Below are 13229 nucleotides of genomic sequence, written 5' to 3'. Positions count from 1 at the left end.
TATAGATTTTCTTGGAGATTGCACCATTTGCTGACTCACGTTCTCTAGGAATTCGTGTGTGACGACCTTGGGTCTTCCACTTCGTTGTCGATCATGCACTGAGCCTGTTTCACGAAATCGGCGAACAAGATCATACACTGCACTTTTTCCTGGCACCGGATCATCAGGGAATAGACGTCTCCATTTCTCCACACAACCTCTGTATGTCTTACACTCAAAATATGCTTCTAACAAAGCGATTCGCTGCGCTCGCTTAAAAGGCATTGTCGACCGACTGCACAATAATGACTCACACCACTGACTGTAATAGCAGTGCAGCTCTCCCGGGACGTTATCGCATTCTTCAAGGTCATACCAGTCACTACTAACAACGTTGCCAACTCATGTTGCCTACTGACCTCGTAGCATATTTTCAAAGTATGAGTGCGGGGACTTTTCGATCGCACTGTATATATTTTTACAGCAGTCATATGGTGTTCAATAATTACCTCATACACAGAACCTATAGTAGACACCATTGTTCAGTATTTACCCCCTGTAGCTCAACTCTGTACTGTGCAGAACAGATTGATTGATTGAGTTTATTTTACTTTGTGTTTTGTGCCTCTTGGCTAATTTCCGAAGATGGAGATGAGTGATGAAATTGATGAATGGACATTCACAAACAACCAAGCTTGAGCGGGATTCGAACCCGGGACCCTTGGCGTTGTAGCACAATGTGACAACTACTGTCCAATATTTACCCCGGTGTCCTACAATTACCCCAAGGGCATGCTAATTTTTGGACACTGTTTTATTTTATTTTTCTACTCCTGAAAGGAATTAGTAAATTTCAACAATGGTACCCCACAGATATATAAAATAGTCATTAACAAACAAATTACTGGCTAGAAAAGTACGTAAATGTGGGAGCTATGGTAAAAGTTTGATTTTTGTCCAATATTTACCCCAGGTCGCCCATATATTTTAAAATTGCAGTCTTGTGTGGCACAGTGACTCACGCTCTTCACAATAATTATAACAAGTAGACATATACGAAGATAAGCTCGCTTCTATTGTACCCATCATGTGGCCTACAAATATCTGGCTTTAAATAGACCCATGTTAAAAGGTCCCCCTTTTACATTACGATTGCAGTGATTTGGGATCTGTGTGTAAGACAAAAATTTCACTTTTCCATGTTAAAGTTACAATTTGTGAGTTCACTTTTTTCAAAAAATTTGTAAAGAAATAACAAGATTTGTCCTTACAAAACGTAACAGGTGTGCATAAAGAAATATTTGCTTATCTTCATTTACACCATTTTCTTAAGTACTACAATTCCCACTTCTACTGCACAGCAGGAAGAAATTTCTGTTTCATTAGAAATACAAATCAGAATAAAATAGTTTTTACAAACCCCTGCAAGAATTTTTAATCACCGAAGAAAGAAATAACAAACTTCTGCCAGTGTGTGTACAACTTATCAAAACAGACCTGCCGGCAATTTTTGGTGACCTCCTGTTGGGACCATGTTCTTTCACTGCCATCAATTTACTAAAATTGCCACAACTTACATCCAGTATGGTCTTTTGATTCTTATCATTACTTGGCTTATCTGCCAAGGAACATAAATTGTGGAATGTTAGGGTGTTTCTCAATGCTTTCATGACAAATTTCTGAACATTGTTTTGATGTTTAAATACACTAATAAGAACTTACCTCCAAAATAATACTGGTCAACAGTTTTCAGCCAGCCTACATCATCATGTGTATGAGGTATTAAGTGAACATTCAGCTTCCCTGGTTGAGGCTTTGGACATGACTACATGAAAGGAGTAGGAACTCATATTAGAATGTTAATATAAAATTAACCAAGGAAAACACAGCATAAAATGTGTGATATTTCCTTTTCCTTTGCACATAACTTTATTATTTCTCTTGTAGTCTACCGTTATTACAAGCATGAAAGCACAGTTTTTCATTGTGACATTTCAGGAGAACACATGCTCTTTTCATCAGACATTTAATCTTAGTTTGATTAAAGATACAGTTATAACTACAGCCCAGGCTTTATGTTATAACATATTTTTCATTTGGCATCAGATCGAATACTGGGGTGAGATTTTTACATATTTGATGAAAATAAGCCAAAATAGATGAACTTCATAAGGCATATTTTGACATATTTTACCAATTTTGCATTTTTACAACATATTTCTGTATAATTTCGTAATTGTCTTGTATAATTTATTCTTCACATATTTAGCGTAACAGATAGTTTATATTATCTGGTAAATCAGTCCCCAGTTTCCTCCAGGTACCCAGTTTATACGACACTGGGTGGGCACTGGAGTAGCTTGAACAGGTGGAAAATATCCCAGTTCTCCTCCACCCAGGATCAAACCCGGTCTCTCGCATGGTAGTCATCCTCACTTCCACTTACTACACCCCGGACTGCATTTTGAGTTGAGTTCTGACGAAAATTTTGTGGACTGCTTTTCAGATTCTAAATAGTTAAGATCTACCTTAAAAAGTTGTGTTTGCGTATTAATTGCTTATATTTACCAGAGCTGTAGCAAGCTGTCAATTATGCTTTAGTTTCCACAAAGGTGTAAATCTGACATAATAGGCTAGTAAATGAAACTTAGGATAATTGCAGTTAACCTCATGATATTTTCAGTACCCCAACCCTAGTTAATCTTCCCTGGAAGACACTGACTATAATGAGAAATTCGAAAGTATTGTTGTGCATATTTTTGGCTTAACTGGGAATATTTCTGCATTTTTGTGACATAATTACATACATATTTTACAGTTGTATAATAGGACAAAGTCCCGGGCCCTAGTTATAACTGTATAAACTTTATATTTAAAAATGCAAGATCCTTAACTATATTAAATTGATTCAGTATACTCTGGTACATAGAAACTTGGTGCCTCCTATGGAAAGTGACATGCTTGTCACTGTGACGACAAATCTGACTGCCTTCTTTGAAATTAGAAAAATAAAAAAATAAAAATTTGGGGGATTACTAACAGATATAAAGTTCAGTTCATGGGGCCAGTCACCAACCACACACCCTTAAAATTGTAGACTTTTCTTTACAATTGCATATACAGATTTTGATGTTTTACAATGCCTGTAATTTATTTCATATTCTACCAATTAATACAAGCATTAAATGGTTCCAAGAGTTTTCAAAATTCCAAAAACTGAGACTTCTTGAGAAGTCCCCATAATGTAATATTTAGAGCTAGACTTTCATGTCTAGTCTTTACAAATGTGTATCTTCAACAAAATTTGGAAGAAGACTGGAAATCTGCACACAGAACTGACATTTGTGAATAAAAAAATTCCTAAAAATTGCTGCATTTTGGAAGACATATTTTAATTTACAAAGTGACCAGCTTCACCAGGGATTGAAGCTAACTTTTGAGCTACTTTCACCACATTTTAAACTATACATGTGCATGATCTATGGCATGACCTGGCCCGTTACACAGATGTGAATGTTCTTTAGTTGTTTGGTATGTATCAAGTGTACCTGGGTGTGCATTTATTGTTATGTGGGGGACAAGTAACTTTTTCTTCTGCACACCATGGAGTTGGATAAAATACCTTAATATGTTCTGATATAGACTGCTGATGCTAATATGCCGTGACGTAGGAGTTCCACGTCAAAATTAATGTCTGCAAATCGGTTCCAGGCAGCTGGATAGTCTCTTATTAATATGTACACCTTTTCTACATGATAATGGTGGCCGCGGTGGCTCAGTCGGTAACGCATCTGACTACCATGCTAAAGGTCCCGGGTTTGATCCCCGGCCGGTTCAAATCCGGGAACTTTCCTAACGATGGAAGCGGCCCCGGCGCCCACCCAGCGTCGAATAACATGGGTACCTGGGGGAAACCCTCGGGGGTAAAGGCGGTCAGGGGCGTGATGCTGATCACATCACCCCCACTCACAACCAAATCAAGAAAGTGTGGGGCGTTACCCCCACACCCCCTATACGACTTCATGGCGTTGTGCTAAGCACATGGGAGCACTTTACCTTTTTTTTCCTACATGATATGAATTGACTGTATGACTTGAGATGACCGGACCCCGCTCCGATTTTCTTCATATTTGACAGTCACTCTGCGAACCATTGACGCTAGCCTCATGAGCCATTTAGCGCTAGCCCCACGAACCATTGGCACGTGGTTAGGTTAGGCAAACATAGTTAAAATTTCATGTCATGGTAGTATCAGGATCTAGAAATTGCAAATAATTGTGAACCATTGACACTAGCCCCACGAACCATTGGCACGTGGTTAGGTCAGTTTCGGTTAGGTTAGGCAAACATAGTCAAAATTTGGTGTCGTGGTAGTATCAGTATTTGCTTGTGAAACAAAAAATTTTGCGAAAATCGAGGGTTTCCATTCCAAAAACTAACACCTTATTTTAGCTTATTTTGCAATTTCTAAACGTTTCTGACAAATTTTAACTTCAGATTCGTGATTAGGAGGTCTCAATTAGTGAGTATGCCAAATATGAAGAAAATCAGAGAGGGGTTTAGTCATCTCAAGTCGTTCCAATTCATGTAACTGAACGTGCCTAACCTATTCCCATAAGCATTGCAATGGGGTAATTGTATTGTAATGCACACAAATTCACAGAATATGTTAAAGCATTCTGCAAATTGTAGAGAATCAAGGCAACAGCGGTCAGATAACTGCGATGCTGACATATAGATATATAATCGTACCGAAAACTCTTTAAGAAAGTCAAGTAAGTATTCAATCATCTCTCTTCCATATGTGCATTTTTAGCCCATGAATTTTTCCTCTTTGTTCTCCTTTACATTCACGCAACACATTTTAAGCTTAAGAATGTCACTGCCCTTCAAAATGCTTATGTGAGTAGGTTAGGTATTCGAGGAAGGACATTCTTATTCTCCTTATATACAGTCAACGACAGAGAAAATGGTAGGCAAATTGTCCACCGCTACTTCCATTACTTTTTTATTCTACATCCTGTGTTGGTTTAAGAAATGAAACTATGTTGGTTCGAAGCATGTATTTCCTGCCCTATGCATATTGACGTCTTTATTTCAATTCATTGCCATCACACTGTGTAATACAGACCGACTGAAAATGGTGGTGGACAATTCGTCTACAGTTTCTTTCGCCGTTGGGTGTACACACGAAGATCACAATCGGAACTTGGGCCGCTGGTAATAAAAGTTTACACTTCCATTTCTTTCAGGTAATTTGTGGTGGATATATCGCATATCAGCACTGCAATTCAGCTTTTTTTCCTCACATTAATATGTAACACGCTTTTTCAAAAGGTGAACGGTTACAACTAGTGATTAACCCACAGATAAAGATGGGCAAACGACGGGAAAAAAAACGCCCGTGTCAATACGTTGTTTACATCAAAATAAGCTAAAAAGACTGTCAGTGTGTAATTTTCAAAATTAAAAACACAAAATATAAGCAGAAGCCATACCTGATAGCCACACGCGACGTCTTGGTAGTTGTCCTGAAGAGTATTCGGTGTAAATGGGGTGGTCCCACAAAACACAATACGTACGTGAAGAAGTACGCTAACGATAAGAAACGACACACACATGGGCTGATTCATTTTTACGCTAAAAGCTATATAAAATTACAAATTCACAACCACATCCGCCGGTAAAAGCACCTGCAAAAGAAAGGAACTGACGGAAGTCATGGAACTGTGGGTCGTGTGTCTGACGTCTGTCTGCTCCGAGCAGAGTGCATGTTCGAGTCGAAGGTCGCGGAAGGTCGTGACCTCCAAGGTTCAGCTGATGATTTGTTTATCAAAAATACTGAAATGAAATCATTGGGATACATTGTGAGGAAAAGCGTGCTGTTATGCCACTTAAATCTTCATAAGCAATTGAAAATATCCGCCAGCAGAAAATACTTCATATTACGCCCGGGAAATTTAGACCAATGGAAACCCGTAATTTAGTCCGCAGCCAGTGTTGCCACAATGTCCCTTAATGCGAAGATCGTGATGTAATTAGTCAAATATATGAATTTTTATCGGAAAATAACTCCCATCTATTATATTAAAAAGTTCTTCCCATCGGAGGCAAAGGAATACTCATGAATTGTCAGTCCATGTTGACATTTTATATGTTTGTAGGAAAAAGGTTAGGGGTGTGCCCAGAAAAATAATATTACTATTTCAGCACTGACAATTCTTAAAAGACGCATACGTATGTATAAATCCCGAATTGTGCGTACGTTTTTGCCTGAAGTAATTGTTCTCGCATTTCTGGATTAAAAGACTGACATTTCTCAGCAATTTTCGACATTTGTGCATAGAATAGTACCTTACTATTCTATGATTTATGTATATAACCACTTGAAATTTTGTTCAGGATCGCGAATATCAGAATATAACTTTCTGAAATCTGAATCGTAACAGGTTTTCCTTTATAGGTGTTTTTGTTTTTTCGATTATTTCACTCCCATATGTCCTCAATGGTGAGTGAGAAAGCCCCAATATTGTAATCAAGGAGTTTCGGTTTAATTCCTGGTGGAGGCACCTAGTGGTTCAGATCCCACTTTAAACTGTAGGTCCAGTCTCGATTAGCCTATTTGTGCATAAAGTGGAATTTGACCAAACACCATTTCATTTTCATTGAAACAAGTGGCTGCCATTTTACTGTTCAATAGAATATGCAAGCGCATGTTGTTGTTATATTTATCAGGCAGTCTGTCCAAAGTCGAGAAGCAAGCAAAAGATAGTAGCCTCTTCCTCGACAGACCTTTGCCACACTGAAGATAACTACAAAAAACACAACAAAAGTCACCTAGGACCAAAGTTTAGAATTCTCTGCATGTATCTTGTTGCTACCGAAAGTTTCAGCTTTGGTTCAACATTCTTCAGATTATAATTCCACAAATATTTAGTTTTTTTTAGAAACTTATTGCTTAGTTATTACATTTCCTATTTTCCTTTTGGACGTTTGTTCTTGCATTCTACAGGGTGATTTACAAGTTGCATAACTTTAATTAGTAACAGAAAATCATGATTAATAAGTTTTTATCTGTTCCTAAAGATTCATTCATTGATATGGTTTGAACAATATTAACCAAAACTACAAATTTACTGCATGTTCTTAATCAGGCCCCCAGTTATGAAACAAAGACCCTGAGCGAGGCTTAATTGATTGATTGATTTCGTCCATGAATCACATTGTTTGCATTTACATGCAGTGATATCGAACATGTCAATTTATATTTACAGTATCATAGATATTTCAATATAATAGTACAATGAAATACAATATATGCACACATGAAATCAGTAGCGTACGCAGGATTTTATCAAGGGGGGGTTATTTCTAAAACTTTCTCCAAATTTACATTACCATTGTTCTTTATACTTTAATTAAATAATAATACTCGTAATTAATTAATAATACTTATAATTAATTAATTAGCTAAATTACTAATAATAATCCTACTAATACCACTACTACTATTAAGTAGTCGAGATCTACATAAATATAGTATTTATGAAATCAATAGGACGAAATTACTTTCTAGTCATTCGATTTTTATGAAATTCTGGGAGCATTTCTTTGTATCTTTGTTACGAAATAATTGTGTGGTCAACGAGGTGAGACATTTTAAGTGTGAAGACAATCCATAAAGAAAATATATTAAAATAAATTGAAATATTCAAGGTATGGAACTCATCCAAGGAGCTGCGATGGTCTGGTCGGTAGAGCATCTACAACCACGCGGGAGATCCGGGTTCGATTCCTAGAATACGTTGGAATTTTCCCGCTTCTTCCCCGCATAAAAGTTCCCGATCATTCACATCTGGATTGTCTCGCTGTTCTTACTAACAAAACATTTTGCAATATTAAGCATATTGTCGTTTGAATAATTGAAGGTGAGACATTTTAAAGAGAGACATTCAAACGTGCTGCGGTAAACAATGGGAAGGCGGACTGGTGACTTGATTCTTCTCCGGCTAGCAATTGTCTATACATTAGCCGCTTACAACGAACCAAGAACTTTCTTTAGTTAATTCTCATTGTTCACACACAAAAAATACATGTTCATTGAACACTGGCGTACGTAGAGGGATGGCTGATGGAGTTACAGCCGGTACCGAAATTTTGAGAAAATCAAAATTTTCAAATAAAAATCCGTTAAGAACTTTAAAAAATCAAAATGTGTAAATGCGAAACCTAATTTAAAGTGAGTCCCAATTACCATTTTTTATCTTTGAATACAATTTTAATAGATTGAAAAGCTAAAAAAAATACGAAATATTTTATTATGCGTCCTGCCCTCCAAAACGAAACCATGTGCTTTCCATATTTACTATTCCAGCCCGAAAAATAAAATCCTGTGGACGCCAGTGTATTGAACATTGTTGCAAGTGAGATACAAAACAACTTTTCTCTCTTTTAAATCATAGTTGCTCATATTTTACTTTCAAGAATTCGTGTTAATTTTCAAGCCATTCACTCTGAAAAACGAGTGTGTTTGGAATGCTGTGCTTTTCTCCGTGCTGCATGGAAATAATAATTCAAATTATTATTATTATTATTAGTAGTAGTAGTAGTAATAATAGTAATAGTATTGTCCCAGATCTTTTTCTGTGATAAATTGGCCATTTAATTTTTTTCCCCACAGCATTTTTCATAATATTTCACAAGCTCAAGGGGGGGGGTTAAACACCGTAACCCCCCCTTGCGTACGCCACTGCATGAAATATAGTTCTATATTTTAAGAAATGAAAATAAACTGACAACTTCCATATTCCACATAAAATTTGAAAGCAGAGCTATTATTATTTAAATAATAATGGATGACCAGTTGCGGAGATTAGGGGTGGCCACCACTTTTTCTCTGGCACTATGATAAACTTTATCTACAAAGGAAAATATACTGTATTTGCCCCCCCCCCCCCGCAGGCTGGGTACCTTGCCCCTCTGGTTTTGGAACCCAATTGCTGCCACTGTGGATGACCTCTGATGGTGTAGTGGCTAACATGGTCACATTGTAATAATGGGGTCAAAAGTTCGATTCCTGGTAGAGGCTCATTCCTCAGTGGTTCAGATTCCACTTTAATAATTAAAAATCACTTTAATATTAGTAATTTTACTTTATAAGGTGAAGTTCCCTGTGCACTTGTCCCATGCAATGAGGCAGATATAAGGGGAAATTGAAGTAGGGCTGCAAACATTCTTCAATCTCGGCCGTTTTAGATGTGATGTGGGTAGCACCATGCTCCGGTCGACTTTAAATCCCAGGGTTGCCCCCAGCTATCCAGATAAGGGGTGACCTTTTTTACAAGTCAAGTTGACCCGAGAGTCAACCTCACTTCCATAGAGAACATCCTGGTAACTGCTGTCTTGCAAGCCAACGAGGATCTGGCATCTGGACCTATAGCCAGTATAATCCTCTGTAGGGCTGTGTTGTCCTGTGTTTTATCCTTGAATGTGTCGAGTGTCCTTTACAGCCTCAGCTTTTAACATGGGTAACTCATATTCTTTGTGCTCGAGGAATGTGGGGTGTAAGGTGTGACCCTTCCACTTAGGACACCCAATTGTCTATCTACCCCCTGAACTGCATCTTCGTCTGGACTTATGGCCGGTATAATCTTCGTAGGACTGTGTGTGTGCTGTCCTTATATGTGCTGAATGCCTCTTTACAGTCTCAGCTTTTAACTGACATCAGAATATTTTAGTCTCCAAGATTACAGTTACAGTTGTGTTATTAGTAGGGGCATGCATATTTCGTTTTTGACGAAAAAACAAAATGTCAAATAAACACATTCTAATGTTAATTTTTCATGTTTTTGAAAGGTGCGAGATGCATTTTGCTATCATGTTTTGTCACGAAATAACGCGAAATGAACTCTTAAACAGGAAATTTAGGGTTTATTTACGGATGCGACACCTTCTGAGGTCTGACTTATCCTGAGAGTTATACAATTCACGGAAAATTGATTAATTCTGTTGTTAATATTGGAGAAGCAAAAATGGACTCCTTTACACAGAAATAAACTTAATAGTCTGATAACTACATAAATGTGCTATTAGAAGTGAAATGTTAATTTTGTGTAATAAGTGTAGTTTTTAAATCAATTTTAGAATTATATTCACAATTTTGAAATCAAAATGTCTTTTTATGTACTGCTTTTGAACCCGAAATCAACTCAGTTTTTGTAACAAAATTTTGCTTTTTTATTTACCAAAAATGTGTGCTTCTAGTTAGTTATATTTTAGATAAGGTGAAGGGGGTGAACCCTGTATCATGTGATGGGTGCAAAATAGCTAAAGTGCTGACGCACCCACAGTTTTGAATTCTATCAATCAATTAATCTCTGTGCTTGAAATTTGAAACCCATAGTTCATTCTCTGATACAGACAGGTCACATTCAGAATCGGAAGGTAGACGAAGATACATTTTTCCATTTCATAAACTGAAACTAGCAACTTTTTTGATTACCTGTAAGTAAACGAAGTTTTGTTGTTACATCAATATAAATAATACATACATAATTAAAATAGGTTAATGAGAAAGCCATAATGAGTGGCCGCGGTGGCTCAGTCGGTAACGCGTCTGACTACCATGCTAAAGGTCCCGGGTTCGATTCCCGGCCGGTTCAAATCCGGGAACTTTTCTAACGATGGAAGCGGCCCCGGCGCCACCCAGCGTCGAATAACATGGGTACCTGGGGGAAACCCTGGGGGGTAAAGGCAGTCAGGAGCATGATGCTGATCACATCACCCCCACTCACGACCGGATCAAGAAAGTGTGGGGCGTTACCCCCACACCCCCTATACACCTTCATGGCATGGTGCTAAGCACAGGGGAACACTTTACCTTTACTTTTTTTAGAAAGCCATAATGACAATAGTGTATTTTTGGAAAAATAAGATATATATATAGTTGATGAAGTGCAATTAGTATCAATAATTTGGGTTGTCTCGTTTTCGGAAACTGGCCTTGGCATGGGTGTTCTTTGCGAGTGTGAAGACTTCCTCACAAGCAGGAGACCAGTTCCTCGACCATATTGTGACGGGTGATGAAACTTGGGTTTATAACCATACACCTGAATCCAAGCAACAATCATTGTAATGGCGCCATACGCAGTCCCCAAAAGCCAAGAAATTCAAAATTGCAATATCTGCAAGGAAAATCATGGCTTCTGTGTTCTGGGACAGAAAAGGCATTCTTCTGACTGACTTCATGCCTCCCGGCACCACAATTAATGCTGCTGCATATTGCCAAATCTTGCAATGCCTTCGAAAGGCCATTCAGAACAAACTCGCGGGAATGTTGACAAGAGGTGTCCACCTGCTTCAGGACAACGCTTGGGTTCACACAGCAAATGTCACCAAGATGCTTCTCAAAGGATTCAAGTGGGAATTTTTGGACCATCTGCCATACAGCCTGGACCTTGCACCCAGCGACTTCCACTTGTTTCTTCAGCTTAAGAAACATCTTGCAGGCCAACACTTCCAGGACGATGAAGAGATCAAGAACGAAGTTGAAATGTGGTTCCAGCAGCAGGCGGCAGAATTCTACGACTGTGGAATACATAAGCTAGACTTAAGTGTTTGGACAATGCCGGAAATTATGTGAAAAAATAACTCATATAACACTAAATAATCTGTAGTGGGCATGTAGTCAAATACATTTTTTTTTTTTGAATGAATACTAGTCGTTGTAATCTTTCTTTCCGGACACACCTCGTACAAGGAATATTCTAAAATCAATGTTGAATAAGTTGAAAACAAAAACATGGAGAATTTTAAAATATTGTGGAATATGCAAATATGTTACTTACATGCGTAAGGAACTTGTCAATATAATGTTCTTGGGAGTTTAGCAATTTGTCATGTCATGGGATGAATTTTTGTGTGTCCATCAATGAAAGAAGCCACCTGAGTTAGCATTTGTACTGAAGTTTTGATTTCTGAGCCAGGATCTCATATGGAGGCAAGGCCTCATTTGAAAGGTGCACAAACACCTTCTAATGAAACTCTTGGTACAGATCATTTGCACTTTTAGCTCAATGGGTTGTTGTGAAGAGGCCCAATGTCTTTTGAAAACATTCCTTTTGCAGAGGGGGGGGGGTGTTCTTAATTGCTCCACGCAGGAAACCTCCACTCCCCCGAGTTTCAAGTCTTGGTGGTTTTTGTGGCTCCTGGTTCAGTAAATTTCATCAGCAGTACTCCAGTTAGGGGGTGCGATGTTGAAAATACAGAAAGCATGAAATAAGCATGCATTTTTTAGTAGAGGCACAATCACGAATTTTTGTCTGGGGATGGGGGGGGGGACCCTTCAAGATTAATGTGCCAATAATAATAATAATGACATTATTAGTAATAGTAGTAGTATAGTAGCAGTACTAGTAGTATCAAAGACATTATTTATCCTCGTAAATCATGCAGAAAGGTGGAAGTCGGTTCTAAAGCATTTGTGTTGGACAAATGATTTAAAATATTTTTTCAACACATTCAATTTCACATTAGCGAATAATTGAAAACAAGCAGACAAACTGTATTTTAAAAGGCAGAAAATGCTACCGAAGATACAGCGATAAAAGTCTGCGAAAATTCTAATTTTTTTACTGTCTGGTGAGTGTTTCCTTTCTCCTTCTTTGCTTTATATATGGGTAACAGAATGGTCCCATCCTATGTAGGGTTACCAGATCGCTACAAGGGAAAAGTAGGACATTATATCCCAAACTGTAGGACTTTTAGTTAAAATGTAGGACACAATACATTCACAATAAATAATACACATTTCCAGAACATGTTAGAAAATAATATAAAATTGCCACTTTTCACCTTGTAAAAAAAAAAATTCTTCATGAATTCTTAACTGCAAAATTTCCAAACTTGTAATCAATACTACACAATACACTTTACTACTTCTCAGAGGAAAATTTTTATCAAAATTTCAGGTTTAGTCAAAATAAATTTTTGAGAGACTGAACAATCAAACTCTTTGAAATTATACTGAACCCCAGTACCAAAATTTTTACAGACTATTTGAAAAAAAAAAAAAAATCTATCATGACAACATTGTGCTGATTGTAATGAAAGGAACTTTCTCATTATGAGCTGGAATGGCAAAGAAATATTCAGCAATTATGGTAATTTTAAATGGTTTCAGAAGGTTCATGTAGGGTAGTTTGTAGTTCAATAACTTTGTTCTTTATACCCCCTGCTTTACAATCAAAATA

General features: G+C 37.5%; 1 protein-coding gene across 1 annotated transcript in view; it reads right to left on the bottom strand.

Moving 5' to 3' along the window:
• LOC145994822 (lysosomal alpha-mannosidase-like) overlaps positions 1–5752 on the bottom strand; it is an 82175-nt gene extending 76423 nt beyond the window's left edge. The window contains exons 1-2 of the mRNA XM_083131142.1: positions 5478–5752; positions 1702–1804 (exon numbers count right to left, since the gene is read on the bottom strand). Of these exons, the coding sequence (XP_082987268.1) occupies positions 1702–1804; positions 5478–5612 (238 nt within the window). The 5' untranslated portion in view covers positions 5613–5752. The remainder of the gene's footprint in view (positions 1–1701; positions 1805–5477) is intronic.
• Between the last annotated feature and the right edge of the window lie 7477 nt (positions 5753–13229).

This window comes from Lepisma saccharinum, chromosome 11 (genome assembly GCF_977018435.1).
Source record: "Lepisma saccharinum chromosome 11, izLepSacc3.1, whole genome shotgun sequence".
In the NCBI taxonomy this organism is placed as follows: Eukaryota; Metazoa; Arthropoda; class Insecta; order Zygentoma; family Lepismatidae; genus Lepisma; species Lepisma saccharinum.
The sequence above is the reverse complement of the archived record's forward strand: the minus strand, read 5'-3'. Positions and strand labels throughout refer to the sequence as shown.